The following is a 20,729-nucleotide window of genomic DNA, read 5'->3' as shown; positions in this document are numbered from 1 at the left end:
ACATTGACCTTGATCCTCAAGGCTTAGTAGAATTTCCTGCTCTGAAGTAGTGTCAGAAATAGGTCGGTCCTTCCTTCCTTCTTCCTCTCTCTCTTTTTTTTTTTTTTTCTTTTCAAAGAATGAGTTTTATGTGCATGGTTTGGTCCTCAGGTTGGCGCCTTGGCTTTGGGGCAGATTATCAGCTGAGGCTGTCGTCTTGAATTGCGAATCCTGAGTTTGTTTTCCACGGCACAGTCATTGTGCTCCTTTCCACAGGCTGCTCCACTGAGATGACGCGATGGCTACTCTGAAATCACATTTTCAATCGCAGGGAGCACTACACAATACTCTCTGGTATCTGAGTGTGCTTTGCTTTTAACGTTGAATGCTGTGTGTTTGCCTTCCTCTTTGTTTTTGCATCAGAGTAGAGCTTCGTGATGTAGTCCATGCAGCGCTTAGGGTGGGAAGCTGAAAGGAAATTGGGTCGAAGATGAATGTTTATGTTGTATAACTTCACACCTGTTTATTTGAAGCATATTGGTTGGACATCGTATTTTTAGGTCTGTATGTTAATGTCTTATAAAAACCTAAAATTCACTGATGCATATCAATGGTCCAAAGGTATTTTTATACTCTAATTTTTAAAAAGTCTTGCTATCTAGACAAAATACTAATAACCCTTATCTAAAATATATAGAGATTTTTGCTAGCATACATGTTGCTGAAAACAACATATTGCTTTAACCAAATTGCTCACTAACAATAACAGAGCCGGCCAGGTGTGGTAGCTCACTGCACCTGTAATCCTAGCACCCTGGGAGGCAGAGGTCGAAGGATCCCTTGAGCTCAGGAATTCCAGACCAGGCTGAGCAAGACCAAGATCCCATCTCTGCAAAAACTAGAAAAAGTTAGGAAGGTGTTGTGGCAGGCGCCTCTAGTCCCAGCTACTCTGGAGGCTGGGGTAGGAAGATAGCTTGAGCCCAAGAGTTTGAGGTTGCTGTGAGCTATGATGACACCATGGCCCTCTAGGCTGGGGCAACAGAGTAAGGGTCCGTCACAGAAATAAAAAAAAAAAAAGCCCCCAAAACAGAAACAAAAGAACATCCCCCAAATCTGGGGCTTATAGGAAACATATTTGGGCAGACCACTCAAAGCCTGTACAACTCTGTACAAAGAGACGAGAGATGGGTTCAAAGAATGTGTTTTAAATGTGCAAAACATTTCAGTTAAAATGCTGGATTTGAGGGTCCTGAGGCAAGGAGGATAAAAATGGGAGCTCTGAACCCAGGAGGAAGTGAAACCTCTGAGCACCAGCAAGTCCCTTCTTAGCTTCCATAATCACATGAGACAATTCCCCTAATAATTCACATATATGTATTTATATATATACACATACACACATACATATATATGGCATGACGAGTTAGGGAGCTCACCCTAAAAAGGCTACATGCCTCATTACTGGATAGCATGACAGTCACCTTTTAAATTCTCCTCTTGGGAAGCTATACACTGATGCCAGCACCTAGTCTACCCTACAAAGCAATTCTGGAACTCTTTTTCTGAAATGGCCATCAGAGCTGTCATTGTATAGCACACACACGTGTACAACAACAATTATGAAGGCTACTCAAGCAAAACACAGCCACAGGTCAACACGAACAAAGCTGTGAGCTACTAATAAAACAAGGTTTTCAAACGTCATCAAGTTGTTTGCACAGCGCTCCCAATGTAAGGCACAGTGATGAGTTTTCACACTTAATTATCAGAACTGGTATGATGACAGCTCTGATGGTGATTCCAGAAAAAGAGTTCCAGAATTGCTTTGAAGGGTGGACTAGGTGCTAGTATGAGTGCGTAGATTCCCAAGGGGAGGACTTTGAAGATGACCCTAGTGATATTCAATAATGAGGTACGTAGTACTTTTTCTAGGATGAATCTACAAACTTAATTGTCAGAGCTCGTGTGTCTACACACACACAGACATATGCATATACATATAAATATATCTATATATATCCTGTTGATTCTTTCTCTCTGGAGAAACTTAACTAATACATTAATGGACCTCAGTTTACAGATCTCAGGTCACAAAGTTGACTTACTTTGGCCATTTTTCTCCTGGGATGATGTTTCTTCATTATTTGATCTTGATCTGTAACTTTCTAGTGTGTTTTCTGAAACTTCATTTTCTGTAAGAAAAGAAATCAAGTTGATTTCTCATGCCACAGACATGTAGAAGTGTATGTTTGAACAAGGTGATACATCTGTTACTGCACAATAGGAGACTTACTGTGCCCCTCCCATGCCTCATGTCCTCATTAATTTCAGCACACAATGTTTCAGTCTTTGCTGTGATTCCTGTGAGCACTGTGCTAGACACCAGGAGAGCCCCAGAAGTCAAATGACCACAGATTAGAATCAAGTATTGCCTTTCAGAAAGGAACAAATTCCAGTATTCCTAAAAGTATCTTGGGGTGAAGCATCAGTGAAGAGATTTTGAAATAATGCTATATATCATGGCATTTGCTGATCATTCACAAGAACTGAAAAATCAGACCCTGTCTCTAGGTTTACGTATAACAAGGATATTAGCTCTTCTGAATATCTAGGGAGACTGATATTAAACTAGCACAAGCAATACTTTTAAGAGAGTAGGAGCTATTCAAAGATGTAATATATTGCTTTGGGGCATAAGTAGTTCTGTCTTCCTGGAAGTATTTGAGCCAGATGTGGCTAGATTAGTGGTGCCCAGCAGCATTCATATGTAATTTAAAATATGCACATGTCCTAGTACATGCAAAAAGTAAAAAGAAGCAGGTGAAGTTAATTTAACAATATATTTTAATTTCTACACTCAATATATTATTATTTGGTGTATTATATTCTTTCATGTATGTATGTGTAGAGTCTCCAAAATAGGGTATATATTTTATGTGTATTGTCAAGTTCTCAATAGCCATCTTGTGGTTGCTATATTGGACAGTACAGAGCTAGATAATCACTTAGGATTAAGGAGGGGATTTGATCCTGCAATGTGTTTATGGAATGAATGAGAAGATGGTTATTCTGGATAACTTCTTAGGTCCCTTCCAGCTCTGGCCTATGTTGAATCTATGTCTTCTAATGGGCATCTTCTATGTTAGAGAATATTTTTTTTGCACACAATGATAACTTTTTAATCAGAATGCTTTATTTATTTATTTAGTTAGCTAGTTATTCAGTTAGTTTTTGAGACAGAGTCTCACTCCGTCACCCTGGGTAGTGAGAGTACTGAAGCATTATTATAGCTCACAGCAACCTCACACTTTTGGGCTCAAGTGATGCTCTTGCCTCAGCCTCCTGAGTAGCCGTGACTGCAAGTGCCAGCCATGACGCCCAGGTAGTTTTTTCTATTTGTTTTTGGTGGAGATGTCTCATTCTTGCTCAGGCTGGCCCCCAACTCCTGAGCTTAAGCAATCCACCCACCTCAGCCTCCCAGAGTGCTAGATTATAGGTATCCATTGCGCCTGGACTAATCAGAATGCTTAAAACATTTACTAATTTATTGTGGCTGAGTGAAGCTGAGTACATTCTTGTAAAGTAGGAACGGGTACAAAATAGTCTGTTATATTCAACCTCTGATTGGCCACCACTAGCAGAATATGAACTCCTTTGGAGCAGGGACCTTGGCTGTCTTGTTGACAGATACATCCCCAGTGCCAGAAACAGTGCCTGACACGCAGATAGGTGCACTGAATGCTTATTAAATGAATGAATAAATTAGCTCTTCATTTTGTATCCTTTTGTGAATAGAAGCTTCTATCACTTCTCAGCCTTTCGGCTAAGATCAAGTGTGAATAGAAGCTTCTATAATTTAACGCCGATTCTCAGACCCGCTCCTGTGTCAGCCAGCTACACACATTTTCACTGTAGTCCCTGGAGATACATAGCAACAGACAACTGCTTCTGTGAGTGACCGTACTTAATAAGTAGATCATGGAGGATTTAATGGAAAAGGAGTTTAGTTTTCTCTGTCCAATTGCTTTGGCATCTTCCAGCTCCCCTCAGGTTCTCTGCCCACGTACCTCTTTTCCATGTCACATGTGCTTTCCGCAGCTTCATTATGAAGAGCTGGACTACGATGAAGAGAATGAAAATGAGGAAGGACACCAGAGTAAGCAGCAGGATGCCACTTTTCCTCCTTGCCACGCCCAGATACTGAAGATTTGCTTCTAGAAGGGAAAATGAAAGGACTTTAGATACTTTGGTTTCTCTTAGTCAGTGAGGGACGTGGAGTGGAGGCGGACAGGCAGCACGGATGAAGAGGTGAGGAACAGCCTAGCCCTGAAGGTAAAGAGGGTCACGTGCCCATTCTCTAAAAACAAGCAAACAGGCACACAAACAGGGCAATACCATGGGACACTTTCAAAACGTTTTTAAGAGTTACCTAGATATTGCACTGGTTATTCTTTCCGTGCTAGAGAAAGCATACAAGAAAATCGACTGAAATTATAGTTAATGGTTTCAAATTAGCTGTGAGGAATGAATTTTTAGCAAAGTGTAGTTAAGTAGCAAGAAGGATTATTAAAAAATTTGGGAAACTACATATAAATAAAATGAAAATCGTTTATCTTGGTTAATGTGGCCCTATCGGAAGGCATTTGGGGCTAAATTAGACGAGCTCTTTAAAGTCTTTCTAAACCTAGAATTTTGATGCTGTGATCTCTAGTTTTGCTAAATAGTCCTGGTCTGCTTATCTCAATCAAAATAAAATTAAAGAGTACCAGCTATGTGTGGAGCTTCTGAAGACACAATCCCTATGCTTTGGGGGTGGCTTTCTACACATGTAAACAAATTAATGAAGACACACAAAAGTAAGCTATCTGTATGTCAAATTCCAGACCCATGTGTGATTATATCATAGTGTGTTTAGAGATTCAAAGGCAAGAGTGGTCTCTGGGAGCTGAGTTGGACAGAAAAGTGTTTAGTAAAGGTATTGGCCTTGGAGGAGGAGTGGGGATGGGTGTGGTGAGGTTTCTCTTTCCACTGGAGGCAGTTAGAATAAACAGAGCAATTGAAAGGGGGAGAAAAAGATTTATCTTATAGAGACTTTATAGATACATGGCTGCAAGGTGGGTAGTAGACTGCACCTCATGAGGAATTTGGGGCTCATGCTCTGTGTTGGAGACTTTGGGAAGCCATAAAGGTTTTCAGAACACAGGTAGTGCACAGTATTAAGGGATGTTTTGTCAGGAGAGGCTGAGAATGAACCAGAAGAGGAGAAACTGAAATGATAGTACTTTATGCAGAAGATGAGGGTGGACTAGAAGAGGGGGTGGCAATGAAAATGGACAGAATACCTGAAGTAAAAGACTCAAAAATCCTCAAAACACAACTAATTATGTATATGCGTGTGCATCTGAATCTGTATATATGCACACACGTAGTGTATGTATATTATATATTTGTACACACACACAGGAGTGAAAGATATTACTGAGGTTTTGGGCCTGTGTAATATTTCGGAGAAGCTTATTTTTGTGGAAAAAGGTGCTGTTTGTTTTTTGGTGATGTTGAGTCTGAGTTTGAAAAGATAGCATAAAATTCAGCTAGAGATACATAGAATATGGAATGAAACCAGGACTAATGTTCAGAACAATGTTCTGGAAATACAGGTATGGAAATCTCTTGCCTAGTGGCAATAGGAACAATTTGGGGAATGGGTAAATTCTCTAAGAATTAAGGAAAAAATAAAAGATGAAGAAGTAAAATCAGATGTATATTCACAGTCAAGAGGAAGCAGAGTAAGCCAATGGATGAAGAAAAGCAGTGGTTAGCCAGAAAAGAACAGGACCAGGCTAAGTATGTCAAGAAACCAGGAAGCAACTGAAGAAGAGATGAGGGCGTGATGAACCTATCCCATCACGTCGTCAAGGGCAGAAAGGCCCATCAAGGAGGACTGAAAGAGGTCACTGGATTTATCAATCAAGAGGTTAAAATGTTAAGTGTTTATTCCAATTATGGTGGGTGATACGGGTGATACTCACCGGTGGGCAAATCAGGGTCTGGAGTGGTTCGTTCTTTCTCCGTCTCTAATTTACTAGAATCCACCACTACTGAGACTAAGGTGAAAAAAAGTAAGGCATGGTAAATGCACGCATCATATGTATGTGAGTACATAGAATACAACGGTGTGTGTGTTCTTCCCAAAGCAGCAACTTTGGAAGTCAAATTAGATGATGCTTATTAAAAAACAATAACAATAATTTCTGAACACTGATTTCTTACAAAAATAGTTGCAAATGGCTAAACTCACCTTGCCTTTTTTTTTTTTTTTTTAAAGGCCAACCTTTACTGGAAACTTACTCCACACCAGGCCTTGAACTAAGCGTTGGTATATGTTATTTATCAACATACCTCTGAGAAAACAGAGGTTTAGGGTGGTTAAGTAAACTACCTAAAGTTCTGGAGCAAGTAAGTGGCACAACCAATGCTTAAACTTGTTTTTTTCTGACTCTAGAGACCCAATTTTAAACCATTATTTCATACTTCCTTCTTGAATCAGGCGTAGTAAGGAGAAGGTCTTTAGGAAGCTTCAAGATGATAACTGATCATTCAGGAATGGTATTCAGAGCTGTATTTACACAAAACACACAGTGTGACAAGCACACAGCAATGATTTTTATGTTGAAATATAGCCTCAATTGTCATTCAAACTTCTGCTTGTTTCTCCTTTAAAAGTAGAATGTGCCATAACGTTTTCGCTAGTTAAGATAAATTATAAAGATCAGAGATTCCTTTTCCAGATGGTATTGTTTATCTTTCCTATTTTCTTTTTTTCCCCTCTGCAGTCTCTTGGTTTTTAGCCCACTGTACAGCGCCACTATGTGGACCCAGAGGGGAATGAAGTCTTTCATTCTGCTGAAAATGGGTTATTATTAGCAATAATCAAATCGTAGAGATTGAAAGCTGAAAGGAATTTTAGAAACCACATTTTAAAAACTCTTATACACGAAAAGGCAGAGCAGAAAATTGACCTGTTTAGTAGTGGTGCAAGCCAATTTATAGACAACTAGATTCCAAATATGTTTACAGAAATTGGATTATTAAAGCAAGCGACGTGGCTGTTCCATTTCATAATATTTTCAATTTCCATTGTCCTTCAAAAAACTGTATGGTACATGTTGTATTTATTAGTGTTTAAAACCTCCAAACATTTACTTTTAAATATTATTCAGGATATAGTTTTTTTTAAATGGTGATCTGATACTCAGAGCTATAAACATAGTAATGATGTGAAAGCACTTAGTCTACCAAATGATATTGTTATAGAGAGAAAATAGAAAGAGAAAATGTAGCAATTTATGCCTTTCTGGATGAGGCTAACTGACCATAAAAGCACCATAGCAGAGTCAATCATTCATTCATTCATTCATTCGTACTGAATTTTCTGAGCACCTGTTATTGCCAGAGATTAAGCAAGGTAAAATACAAAGTTAAATTAAATATGTGATCATTGACCTGAGCCAACCATCTATTGGGTTCACTGTCTGAAAACTGCATTTATAATCTAGGCTTTCTAATTTCTTCTGCATTCATAGCTCAATCTCATTAACAAAAGTGACCTGAATTCTTGACAGCCAAGTAATTCATGTGCCTTCAAAGGTGATTTTGTTATTCAACGACAATACCAAATCTCCAGCTTCTGTTTCTTTGCTCTTTGTTGATATGGAGTCTGTGTTTTTGTGATTGGTCTGCTTTAGATAGGAAAACAAAGAAATGAGGCTTCTCATAAATGAATTCAACCTTGTCCTTTACCTAAGAGGAAATTCAAATGTCACATTCGTTCATGTATATGTGTGTGTGTGTATACCTCAGGAAAAATGGCACTGAACTTGCAAGGCTTTCTATTATCCTGAACCCAGCCCACTAAGTAGCTTTGCTGCAGGGCACCACAAAGCTGGAGCCGGTTGAAGGGAGCCTGTATGATCTTATTAAAAATTAAAAATATTCCCCAAACTTAGGAAAGTGACCTTCCCAAAGACACATGATTCTGTTTTAAAGGTTTAATGGTTTTTGACACTTACCAGTGCTAGTGGGCTGCTGAGAGTCTTGAGAGGATAGTGAGCTTCTCTCGAGAGCATCCGAGACTGTCTCTTCATCAGTAACTAGGAAAGGGGAAAAACAAAATTGTGCAACTACAGAGAGCAATTTCACCCACATCGTGCTCAGTAAAGGAGACTGGAGAAGTATTTGACTGCTGCCCGCCTGCAGAGGCTGTGCAGAGACCCCAGAGCTGTGTGCTCTGTCGCTCTTGCTCTAGTTCTGGAATCTATATCCCGCTGATTGCCCATCTGCTAACCTGCCTGGCTTAAAAGTGCAACATGCTGGACCTCTGTGTGCTGGCAGTGGTCGGCAAAAGGTAGTCACTGTGGTTCCGTGTGTCCATCCATCCATCCCTCTGTCATATCTGCCCGTCCACAGATCTATTTACCTATTTATTAGTTAGTTAGGTGGCTTTGGAATCAGCCTCCGCCTGGGTTGAGTTCCAGTGAGTCTGTTTGCTCCCGAGTGAGTTGGACAAAATGCCTAGTTTCTCTAATGGTCAGTTTTTTTCCTATTTGCAAAATGAAAATGCTGACAGCATTTACCTCTTGGAGTGTTCTGTGAGAATTAACAAATTCATTCCTACTACATGTTTAGTGTTACAATGCCTGCCTACTTATTAAGCACAGTGCTCAATGTTAATGTATAATATTAAAAATAAATGCCCAGGCATGTTTCCAGAGGTTCAACTTAGCATAGGTTTCACTAGTCAAAGAACAGGCCTGCATGCAGGGAGCAGATAAAAACTGACAATATTTGTCGATTTACAAATATTGATACTGACATGGCAAGGGGGTAATGTCTTTATGAAATTCATTAGTGTTTATCAGTGTTTATTTAATCAAAGAAGTTTCTTTGGTTTTGAAATTCATTTTATCAATCAAACATTTAACATTTTTGAAAAGTATAAAAATACCTGAATTGTGTATAAAGGCTCTGAAAAGAGAAAACAGAGCTCCTGAGGAAATATTAGAGAAAAACAGTAGTATAGATTATAAGGCTACAATGAGATCTCTGATCATGAAGGTGCCAGAGAAAATCAGAGACAGAGGAGAGCTGCTGGTAATGAAAAAAGGGAAAAGCTGAAAAGCTCATCAAATAGAAAACAAGGTATAAGAACATACATGAGGGGCAGCACCTGTGGCTCAACGGAGTAAGGCACCAGCCCCATATGCCGGAGGTGGAGGGTTCAAACCCAGCCCCTGCCAAAAACTGCAAAAAACCCCCCCAAAACCAAAAAACCCACAAAGAACATACATGAGAAGTGTTGGGGACACATAGTTACCGTTTTTCAACGGTAACTAAATCTAACATAGTGTATACAGTACTGTGTGAATTCAGATAGTTATGTTTATGTCATTTCAATGACTGAGCTGGTGAATATTGCATTTAGACTAGCACGTAATGTGAATACTAGCACCTAATGATTTAGTCCCTAGTTGGTCAGAATGATGTAGATCTCTATGATCCAATATAATATCCACTAGTTACAATTACTATTTAAATTTAAACTAATCAAAACAAAATAATATTAAAAATGTAGTTCCTCAGTTGCACTAGCCACATTTCAAGTTAGAGTATTGGACAACTTGTATCTACCACTGTGAGTTCTGACAGCTTCCAAATACTTAAATGCTTTTGAAGAGATCAATGATTATGTTAATGAATGTGATTTGGATACTGAAATACATCAACATTTGAAAGATCTGGATAGCATCAACTTAGCATAGGTTTCACTAGTCAAAGAACAGTGGATAACTGGATAACTCAGTGAATCAGTATTTTCCAAATGATGAAGGCATGGTGTTGCAAAAATCATGCCTGGGTAAATGTTTCATTCAAAGGTCACACAGTATGAAAAGTTCATTGATGTGGCTCTAGGGTCTACATATCAACAAACCTTTAAGGAACTAACTCTTGTTGATTTTTAGTGTAATGTCAAAGAAGAATATCCGCAAATAAAATCTCTTTCCTTTTCCAACTCAGTATTTTTGCAAGGATGAATTTTTTTTTTTTTTTTTTTGTAGAGACAGAGCCTCACTTTATTGCCCTTGGTAGAGTGCTATGGCGTCACAGCTCACAGCAACCTCCAACTCCTGGTCTTAGGTGATTCTCTTGCCTCAACCTCCTGAGTAGCTGGGACTACAGGTGCCTGCCACAACGCCTGGCTATTTTTTGTTGCAATTTGGCAGGGGCCCAGTTTGAACCTGCCACCTTCAGTATGGGGCTGGCGCTCTACCCACTGAGCCACAGGTGCCACACAATGCAAGGATGAATTTTTAAATATTTATTTCAAGCAAAACAATACTTTGGAAGATACTGAATGCAAAAGTACAAAAACCTAATTGTTTTGCATTAAACCAGACATTCAAGAGATTTTCAAAATGCAAAACAATGTCATTTTGCTCACTAATCTTTTTGGTGTTACAAAATATAGGGTTTTTTTCATAAAAATATTTCATTTTTATGTAGTAAATTTATTTAAAAAATAATAAATACATATTTTAAAAATCTCTGTTAATTTCTAATAGGTAAAGATTGACAGACATTATTCACAGAAATAAATGCCCTTTAAAATATTCAATTATTTTTAAAACTGAATAACAATGTTTTAAAACTGTTGCTCATTTTTTTTTTTTTAAATCCTATCCCAGATTAAGTAATAAAAAAAACAAGATTCTTCATTTGGACTACTAAAATGATGAAATAAATAATTCTGAAGAAATTCTAATCTCTTTCTGTTGCTGTGTTCTTTTTCTCCAAGCATTGAACTCTGGGTATTTTAAAGGGAGGCACTTCTTTCCTCAGGACCCCCCACATGGTGCTGGTATGATCCTCATTTTCCCCGTCTCCTACTGTGCAGAGATCATGCAGATGAAAGGAGTCAGAGCCTTTACTTGTAATCGTGTTTCAAAGCATCCTCAGTTAGTAATTTGTTTTAATTCATTGCATGAACAAAATGTCTATAATATCTGTATGTTGAGGAAGTAGCTTGCCAAAGGAAAAATTGGTAATGAACATGGAAACCACCGACATCTGACACTGGCGTGCCTCTTTGAGGATCCGGCAGTAGGTGTTAGATAAACAAATAAAAGTCAAGTCTTAACCTCTTATTAGAAACACTTACAGCTCTAAGTTATAGCCACAAAGGAGGAGAAATTGCCATTTCCCATTCAGTAATAATTTTTGTAGAAGGCTTGAATAATTGCTAAAAAGTAAAAATTACTTTTTTCGACATTGTTGCTCTCTTGTTTTAGAATGTGAATGTCTTTGGGAAGCATTTAGGCTGATATTCTCACCCCCTACATCCCCTGGGCTTCGATTCCACTGAGGGAAGTGGAGGCGCAGGATGGGAAATGGACCATGATGATGTGCTGCCCCGAGGCTTCTAACACAGCTTCCGTAATAACTGATGTGGGTTTGGTGAGAAAGTGACTCGTGGAAAGCCCATGGTAGTCAGGGGGAACCTGTCAACCACAGCTGCATCCCCCACAGGGCAGCATTGCAGTTTTCCCACAGCGAGATTCTCCTAAGCAAGCTTGCTTTCTTCATCATTTATTTATTCCACTTGATAAAAGAGCTGTTTCAATAAATGCATCATCATACAACAGATTTCTCTTTCAGGAATCTCTTTTTACACATTGTAGAACAATGAAGCTCTGAGTCCTACTAATTACAGACTTGTGATTCATGCCATCTTATAGGGTACCTCTTGGCTCAAAGAGTTGTATGTAGTTTTTTGGGGGTTTGTTTTTGAGACAGAGTCTTACTTTGTTGCCCTCGGTAGAGTTTCATGGCGTCATAGCTCACAGCAACCTCAAACTCTTGGGCTTAAATGATCCTCTTGCCTCGGCCTCCCAAGTAGCTGGGACTACAGGGCCTGCTACAACACCTGGCTATTTTTAGAGGTGGGGTCTCGCTCTGGCTTAGGCTGGTCTCGAACCTGTGAGCTCATGCAATCCACCCGCCTTAGCCTCCCAGAGTTCTGGGATTACAGCCATGACCCACCTCGCCTGGCTGAGTTGTATATAGTTTTAAAATTATTTCTTGGACTTTTGGAGGAAGAAATCATAGAACAGAGATTCTGAAAATGGAGGCAACTTCTCGTCATATTTAATATTTGATGTTTTAAATGGTGTTCTACTTGGAATATTTAACATGGCTAAATTAAAATCTTTAAAACATCCAAAATAAAATAAATTTAAAGAGTAATTACATCTTAATGTAATTGTGTGTATGTGTTAGATTAACAAAATGATATTGACAAGTTTAAATTTATTTCAGTTAACATTACCTCATTTTGGGTTAAGCAAAAGATGTAGTATGACTCATATGATTGCTCCAAAAACATGACAACAGCAGAACTATTTAGAATTATGTTAGCTGTTATTCTAAAAAGCAACCATGACACTATTTGCATATGGCACTTCACTAGGCTTTTTGCACAAATGGTCTTCTTCTTCTTCTTTTTTTTCTTTGAGACAGAGTCTCACTTTCTTGCCCTGTGCCATCATAACTCATAGCAAACTCAAACTCTTGGGCTCAAGCAATGTTCTTGCCTCAGCTTCCCAAGTAGCTAGGACTACAGGTACCTGCCACAGTGCCTGGCTATTTTTTTTTTCGAGATGGGGGTCTCACTCTTGCTCAGGCTGGTCTTGAACTCCTGAGCTCAAGTAATACACCCACCTCAGCCTCCCAGAGGGCTAGGATTACAGGAATGAGCCACTGTGTCCAGACACAAGTGGCTTCTTCTGAACTGGAATCGTTGACACCCTGTACTCAGGTAGAGAAATTTCTATCATTACAAACATTCTCTCCTAAGAAGTGCTTTACTGGCAGTAGTCTCACTCTGAAGGACTTCGCCCACTCCATTTAATTTTGTTTGATAGTGCAATATTAAATTAAAAATGATTAAACACAATCATTTGTTCTTACCCAAATCTTCAAACTGAAAGGGTGCTACCAGTTTTTTCCCCAGCAGGCCTTTGTGCCGGATGACGCACTTCACAGTTGAGTTTCTGCTGTAGGTGTGGACCGTGAGAGTGCTGGTAGTGTTACATTTCTTCCCATCAGTTTCAAACTCATGGTGGGTTCCACCTATGGAGCAATTTAAAGAGATACATGAGGTTGTGCCTATTGGATTCTATTGGGTGAGTTGGGTTTCATTGGAGACCAACGGCCTGGCCTTTGTGGCAGACAGATTTCTAACCCGAGTGAGCTGCTTTGTGTATGCTCAGCTCTGGCCGCAAAGGCGAGCAGGGGAGCAAGCATGGATAAGTTTCTAGAACCTTTCACTGTTGGGGAAAAAAAAAAATCAAAGCTTATACACAGAGACCCCAGAGCTTGCTCAGGTTGTAAAACTAGGTGAATTAAAGGATGAGTTTTATATTGAAGTAGAATGGGCACTACACTGGGAGTCACATCTGGGTTTCCGGTCTTTTCTCCCCAGAACTCTGCTGGGCTCTCAGTTTTCTCCACTGTTAAGGGCCCTTTGCAGCTCTAAAAATGGCGATTATATAGATACTGAAGGTAATAGTGAAATGTAAACAAACTATAAATAGTTCCCAAAATTAGCTTGTTTCAAAGTCCCAAAGTTTAAAATCTTTGTCACCAGAATGTTTTTAATCTGTCCTTGTGAGTATAACATAGTACAGGACTACACTACATAGAGAAGACCATATCTGTTTCAACTACTTGTATTATTTTAAATATACTTTCAATTTTATGTTTGTAAAAAGTTTGTGCTCAGAGATAATAGCTATATTATTCCTCTTATTTTGGAAACTTTTTCAATTTTTAAGAAGCCATTGTAAATATTCCTCTTTAGGTTTCTACCTGTCCTGAACAAAGCATTTTTATTATCTGTCATTCGCCTTTCAAGATTAAGGCAGAATATTGATTGGTTGTAAGGATAATTTGTCTGGAAAAGAATTGATGAATTCTCCTGCCACCAGAGGGTGCCAAAACATTTTTAAAATCCCATGGAAATTTAAGTAGGAAGGAAACAAAGGAGAAAAGATAACCATTTCTCTCTCTACTTACTGGAGAGCTCCATGCCGTCTCCCAGCAGCCAGGTGATCTGAGGAGGGGGCTTGCTTCTCACAGTGGAGCATTTAAGTACAACGTGCTCCCTGTTCTGGCTTCTGACAGTGGAAGCTTCCAGGATTGGCTTGAGAGGAGTTGCTAGAAGAAAATGGATTTTTCTGAGCTTAAGTAGTTTATCTACATATCTCAGTGAAGCACAGAGCCTAATAATGTCTAGGGATCATTGTTGGATAGAGTCTAATTGACTCACCACGGGATGGTGTTGGAAGTGACCTGTGGGGCTGGGCAACCCTGAACTGAGTCATGTTGGTTCTCAAAACCTTCTTCTCAGCTACTTGCCCACTGGACTTGACTTTGTGGGAGACACTACACTACAGTAATTCAACAAGAGAAGTTTAAGAAACTCATTTGTGTGATATGAGGGTTGATGTTACTTAGAGTCCAATAAAAAGCAATGTTTTACGTCTATCTGTTCTGCTACAAAAAGCAAAAATGTAAAGATATTAAGGCATACACTGAACACAGCTGACCATCTACAGAACTAAATCCTAGATGATTAGGAGGCTGTCACTTCAGATCGTTACCTCCCAACACCACCCCCTAGCAGGAGAGGAGAATTATTTCAGCACAGCATGTGAGCAAATCACACAGCGCGGCTACATTTGAATTCCCTATTTTAGGGTGTGCTGTGACGAGTTTCCATGGCACTTACATACATGTTTTGCTCCCTAAACTAGCGTGCAAACCTGTTACGGGCAGAGAGAGAGCCTAACTCATCTTTGGTTCCCTGGTCGGTGGCACAAAGTCACAGCTCCTCAAATATTAAGCCTCTTTCCTTTTGAGTTTCCTGGAGAGAAAAGTTAGGTGATGCCTAAGACTAATTTCACAAGTTCACAGTTCAATCGAGGGCTCGATTCTCCAATTGTTCTCTTCCGTTTCCTTTCACTAAAAGATGGCAGAGATGCCCCCAGGAAATGCCTTGTTACAGTCAACATTTTGTAAGTGAAATGTTAAGTTTAAAGATGGTATATTGTGTTTATAACTACAGGGGGCGCCAACAAAGACACATTTTAAGAAAGAAAAACTATTGAATGTTACTACTCAGGTTACATTTGACTTCTGCAATCACAAGAGAGGCTCCGTGTGACTTGTATTCATCTTTTCTTATTGGTTTTTGTTGAGTATTACAGTTCTAATACAGCTTTTTCCTTTCTTAAAATGTGTACACAAATTTTTGCCACCCTTTGTATAGCTCCCATCTGGGTTTACTTGCCCGAGTACCCACCTAGCACAATCACTTTCACTTCCTTTGTGCTCACGGAGCTGCTGTAGCGTAGGCACTTGTACACGCCTTCATCCTGCACAGTGACATTAGGCACCGCGATGGAGAGCTGAGTGGCTGAGTGATGAAGAAGCTGGTATTTGGAATTTTTAAAAGCTGTACGAGAAGGAAATAGAGCTATCATGAGGAAAGGTTTCAGATGCATCCAGATTGATCATTCACACGAATAGCTTTTGATTTTCACACTTTAAAGGAAAGAAGTGTCATGCCTGTGAGCTGCCTTCCAAATTCTAGTGTTCCCAATTGAGGCCGCTCACAGTTAGTTTAGAAAATGAAATATTTTGATAGTAGGATCTGTGAAATTAGCAAATTGTTTTATTTGTGTTTGTAGGAAATTAAGAATGCCTTGCTGGCAAAGGGTTCAGGTTACAGGAAGATTTTTAACTTTTTTTTTAATGAAAGATGCCTCACTATGACTTACCTCTGAAATCTGGTTCACTTGAGGGCATCTGGTCACCATGAATGGGAAAAATGGGAGATAAATGCACTGATAAATGCACCAGTGGGGGGCTTTTTATTTTTAATTTTATGAGGATTGTTATTATTTGAAATTTCCCTCAGATTATGACTTAGTTCTTTAAGGTGTTTAGCCAGTGGCAAAAGAGCAAGCTCTGGAAAGTTCCAGAAAGTTCCATCCAATAGCAAATGTTCTTCTTGATGGTGTGTTGACCTGGCATTTCCATTTGCCATCAAAGTTCCCTTAGCAAATCAGAGCCTTATGAAATGAGTGTTTTTGTTTATTTGGTTTGGTTTTTACTGTTAGGATTTATAATACGAATAAGCTGAAGATAGTTAAATCTTGAATGGTTGACCAAGGAAGGTCTTCCTCATCTGGAACAATGGTTGTGTGTCTGGTGGCTCTGGTATTATAGGAACTAGAATTTAGGGGTCTCAACCTCTGCTCTATTAACATTTGAGTCAATAATTCTTTGTAGTGGGGAGCTGTCTTGTGCATTGTAGGATGTTAGTGGTATCTCTGTCCTCCACCCACTAGATGCCAGAAGCAGCGTCCCCCATCTCACTATCTCCAGACATTGTCCAGTGTTCCCTGGAAGGCAAGATCACTTCAGGTTGAGAGCCATCAAGCCAGATCAAGCTGCCCTGATGCAGAAATCCAAGAATGTCCATCTTCTCTAAGTTCACCAAAAACAAAAACACAGCAAAACAACAAAAAGCATTTTTTAACAGAATTATCTCTACTGAAAGTATTTGCTCTCAGAACTTTTAACAATTAGTATTATTCTATAGGCATCTAGTACTATAGCTGATTTAGTCTGAAATAATGTAATTGGTTATTTTATATATAACATACCAGTATTTAATGATGTTTTCAAAGCATGTCAATTTTTGTAGAGGTTCTGCTTTGTAAATAAGAATAAAACTTGCTGTTTTAGAAAGTTTCCCAAGTACTTAGTAGTTAGGAATATTAAAGGTAATTATAAAATTATGAAAGGAAAAGTTTAGTAAAATTGGGCCCACAGTCAAAGAGATGAACCAGACAGACTTAGGAGTCATTTTCCATCTCAGCCATCTGATGTTCAGTTCATGTGTGTTTGTGAAGAGAGAAATGGCTTCCCTCACTTCCAAGGTCATACAACCTGTCAATTTCTTTCTTTTTTTTTTTTTTTTAGTTTTTGTCCGGGGCTGGGTTTGAACCCACCACCTCTGGCATGTGGGTCCAGTGCCCTACTCCTTTGAGCCACAGGCACTGCCCCAACCTGTCAATTTCTATAGCTTAAAAAACTTAATTTTATGTTAAGACCAAAGGAGAAGAAGAGATACCAGGAAGGGAGCATAACATGACTTTGGATTGTTCAGATAAAAAGTGAAGCAGCTGGCTCCAGATGTGAGGCAATGGTCTTGGCCACATAAGGACAAAGAGCTCCAAGTCAGTCGGCTGCCTGTCATTTTGCTGTGGTTGTGTCATGGTTGCTGAGAATCAAAAAGTGATGAGGGGGTGGGGACTGGAAATGTGCTTTGTAATTTGAGTCCCCTTTAAACAGCCATTGTGGTGGGGTTTCCATTTCAGACTTCCTGCCCCCCCAAACAGCCTTGTGTGAAATAAAAGGCTTCAGAGGTGTGATTCGCATGTAACAGTGAGTAGGCTAAGCCTACCCTTTGGGTGACTCATGCAGGAGGCTTTCTGTCCCTGGATGGAATATCCCTCAGGTTGAGGCCTGGTGGCAACTTCTTTTTTTCTTTCTTTCACTTACCAGGATGCTCATTTAAAAAAATAGTGAACCCAGAAGGAGTCAGCCACTGGAGGGAGGCCGCCTTGGTCAGAGTAGTGACACACTTCAGAGTGAGATTCTGGCCTTCCTCCACCGTGATGGTTTCCGTGTGGTTAGTCAGAAAGGCCTCTGTGGAGGAAGAGAATTGAGGACAGTCAGATGGGTCGCCACACCTGCAGCACGGCAGAGATTTAGTCTCAACACAGCCTTGTCCATTCAATCATTTAGTAAAAAACATTTCTTCTAGAAATCAAAACATAAACAAATACCAAAAATGTGAAGAGAAAGGTGAACCCCACGTATAGGAGCAGTAGAGATGCCTCGTGAAGAAGGGAAGGGGACGTGGGAACTAGCTGGGAAGAAGGGGGGAGGGTTTTGACAGGAAGAAAGGGGAAGTTGAATAACTGCCCAGCAGGTATGGGCTGCTTGCTCTGTCAGATTCTGGAAACTATGCCAGGTCCTTTACCTGTATTTAATTTAATTTTCAAACTAATGCTATCAAGAAAGAATTATCATGCCTTATGGACGGAGGAATAAGGTCATGGAGCTGGGCTCTGCACCTGGAGCTGTGGACTTCAAAGGCCAAGCCTATAACTATATCGGCCTATCTAACCCGTGAGACTCAGAAAACTCAGCCTATCTGGCCCCAGTTTATAAAATGGACACCTTGTACCTTCAAGTTGTGTGTCTAGGATTCTAAGAAACAATGTTACAGTTTGTGATACTCTGGTGAATTGTGGAGCTGCCCTTCAGGGGAGTAGCTGAGCCCCACTCTCCAGACTTTTACACCAGAGGGAAGATGTTGTAAGATCTCTTCCAATTCAATATTCCACATCAGTACTTTCTCCAGGCAAACATGATAATCTAATTTCCCTGAACCACAACCCCAAGAGAATGATAAACAGTTGGTTTTAAGCAGCTGCAAATCTATCTCCCCGCCAAAAGAAATTAATGGAAAAATAAGCTGGCATTACTGCTGACTTAGCACACATATTGCCGTTCATCATTTCTTCACTTTTTAAATTAAAAAAATTTTTTTTTCCCAAGAAAAAGACAATTCTTATCAAGGAAGGTATAAAACACTTTTATAAACAGAAGAATACCATGGACTTATAAATTATGAATTAGCAAATGAGACACGTTTTACTGCATCATTCTAAACCTTTAAAAAAAAGCCAGAAGGGAGTTTATTTTCTTGTGATAAATTTCAAGTATTAGGAAAAGTGCTTTGGAGAGCTGGAGAGCTCTGGGAATTAATTGGTCCCAACTTTTGTATTTGTTTCATTTTTAGGTCATTAATTTCAATTAATTTTGGCGGGTATTTCATAGTAATAACCCAGAATTATTGTATTGTATTTATATTGACTTTCATAGAAAACAATATGCTTAAGTTCTAATGGAAAAATAACTGTATCATCTGTCCATACAATAATGAACAAGATGCCAATAACAAGAGATTAGTGTTTTCAAAAAAGCACTGTGGTGTGAGCCTGGAATTCTGCTTAGGTTTGGCCATTTGGAAGTATTCTTATCAATAAAATTAGCCCATAATTGGGTAATAAGAATAATAGCAATAGAGAATGATAATGGAATTTCTTCTGAGGGACTTTTGTTGATTGTAAAGATTTGGGAAGCCATTTAATCCTTACTTAGACATCATATTAGGCAGGTCATGGAACCCAGTGGTCCTCAACCCCGGCAGTACATTAGAATCACCTGGGGAGCTCTTAGAAACTCAGAGGTCCAGGTTTACCCCCACTACTAGTTAAATCAGAATTCCTGGTGAGACCCACACATCAATTTTTCTGAGTCCAAGCCTAACTGCTCAGATCATTCCATTCCCAAAGAACACAGTTGCAGTGCAATGAATAATTAAAATTCCAGAGCCCCTGGATGTTCCTTAGATATGTGTGACTAACACTCTGGTTCTATAAGAACCACATGGAACAGAAGAAGTATCAATCTTATTTTGAAAGACTTCCAGAGAAAGACATTGTACCATTCCACTGTATCCAACCCTTAGCTGAACTGAGTATTCTATCAGTCAGGGAAAGTGAGTAATTAGAGACCCTAATTGTGAAGTCATCTAGCCTTGAAGGTAGGGCCCAGGTCAGGGTGGGATAGGTGGTGGTGCCAAGAAGGAGCCCCAAGTCTTTTCATTACTTTTGCCTTTTGATCTTAGTTCTTTCTGTCCTCTGAAGATAAATATTAAAGAAGATATGCCTTTAGTTTCTTTATCCCTTTCAATATCCCCCATCCCTTTCCACTTGTCACATCTATACAGACTGTAGCTTGTCAATTTCCCTCTAAAAATAGGACTGCTTTCCTGTGGTAAAGGGACTCAGGTGTCATCAAAGCTGGCTAGAGCATTGGGGCCATTCATCAGCCTCATATCCTTTTCCATTAAGATCAACGTTTCATTCTTGAGTTATAGCATCTCATGAGGTTCATATTGGGCGGGTAGTCATCAGAAACACCCAGATCCTTTTCAGAGAACTTGTGGGCACATCACTTTTCCCTTATCCTGTGTCGATGCATTTCATTTTGGAACCAATTCTTTCCAGGCCAGTCTTATTCAATCGGTTTGGACTGAAGATTCAGCTTTCTGAGAACATTTTGGCTCTTGATTCTCTTATCTGTCATTAGTCTCCAAGGCTTTGTACCATCTGAATGTTTGCAGAGAGGACCTGTATTATACTCATTTTCATATTTCTAACCCTGGCCTGTGACAGGATGATTAACCCCCACACTCAAGCCAAATTGCTAGTTGGAATCCTGGCTCCTCTGCTACCAACAGCATGATCTTGGGCAAGTTGTGTGTTTCAGGTTTCCCACCACAAAACAGGAAAAACAATAGTAATCATCACATCGGAGTAGAGTTGTTAAGATGATTAAATAACCTGAAGAACTTGGAATAGGCTCTCAGTGTGTGGTGACAGTCACATACTACTGTTACCTGGTAAACAGTGCCCAATAATTGTGAACAGCTGAGCTGATTCTTGCTTAAAAAAAAAAAAATTGAAAGGCTCAATGTCAAAAGACAA

The 20,729-nt window shown here is 39.5% G+C and overlaps 1 protein-coding gene across 1 annotated transcript in view; it reads right to left on the bottom strand.

Moving 5' to 3' along the window:
- Positions 1-201: 201 nt before the first annotated feature.
- Positions 202-20,729, bottom strand: part of CRTAM (cytotoxic and regulatory T cell molecule) — a 34,013-nt gene continuing 13,485 nt past the window's right edge. The window contains exons 2-10 of the mRNA XM_053594710.1: positions 17,668-17,814; positions 15,398-15,550; positions 14,110-14,250; positions 13,003-13,164; positions 8,049-8,129; positions 6,009-6,083; positions 4,047-4,193; positions 2,085-2,171; positions 202-447 (exon numbers count right to left, since the gene is read on the bottom strand). Coding sequence (XP_053450685.1) covers positions 317-447; positions 2,085-2,171; positions 4,047-4,193; positions 6,009-6,083; positions 8,049-8,129; positions 13,003-13,164; positions 14,110-14,250; positions 15,398-15,550; positions 17,668-17,814 — 1,124 coding nt within the window. The 3' untranslated portion in view covers positions 202-316. The remainder of the gene's footprint in view (positions 448-2,084; positions 2,172-4,046; positions 4,194-6,008; positions 6,084-8,048; positions 8,130-13,002; positions 13,165-14,109; positions 14,251-15,397; positions 15,551-17,667; positions 17,815-20,729) is intronic.

Source organism: Nycticebus coucang, chromosome 6 (assembly GCF_027406575.1).
Source record: "Nycticebus coucang isolate mNycCou1 chromosome 6, mNycCou1.pri, whole genome shotgun sequence".
Lineage (NCBI taxonomy): Eukaryota > Metazoa > Chordata > Mammalia > Primates > Lorisidae > Nycticebus > Nycticebus coucang.
Note: the sequence above shows the minus strand (reverse complement) of the source record. Positions and strands in the feature narration are given on the sequence as shown.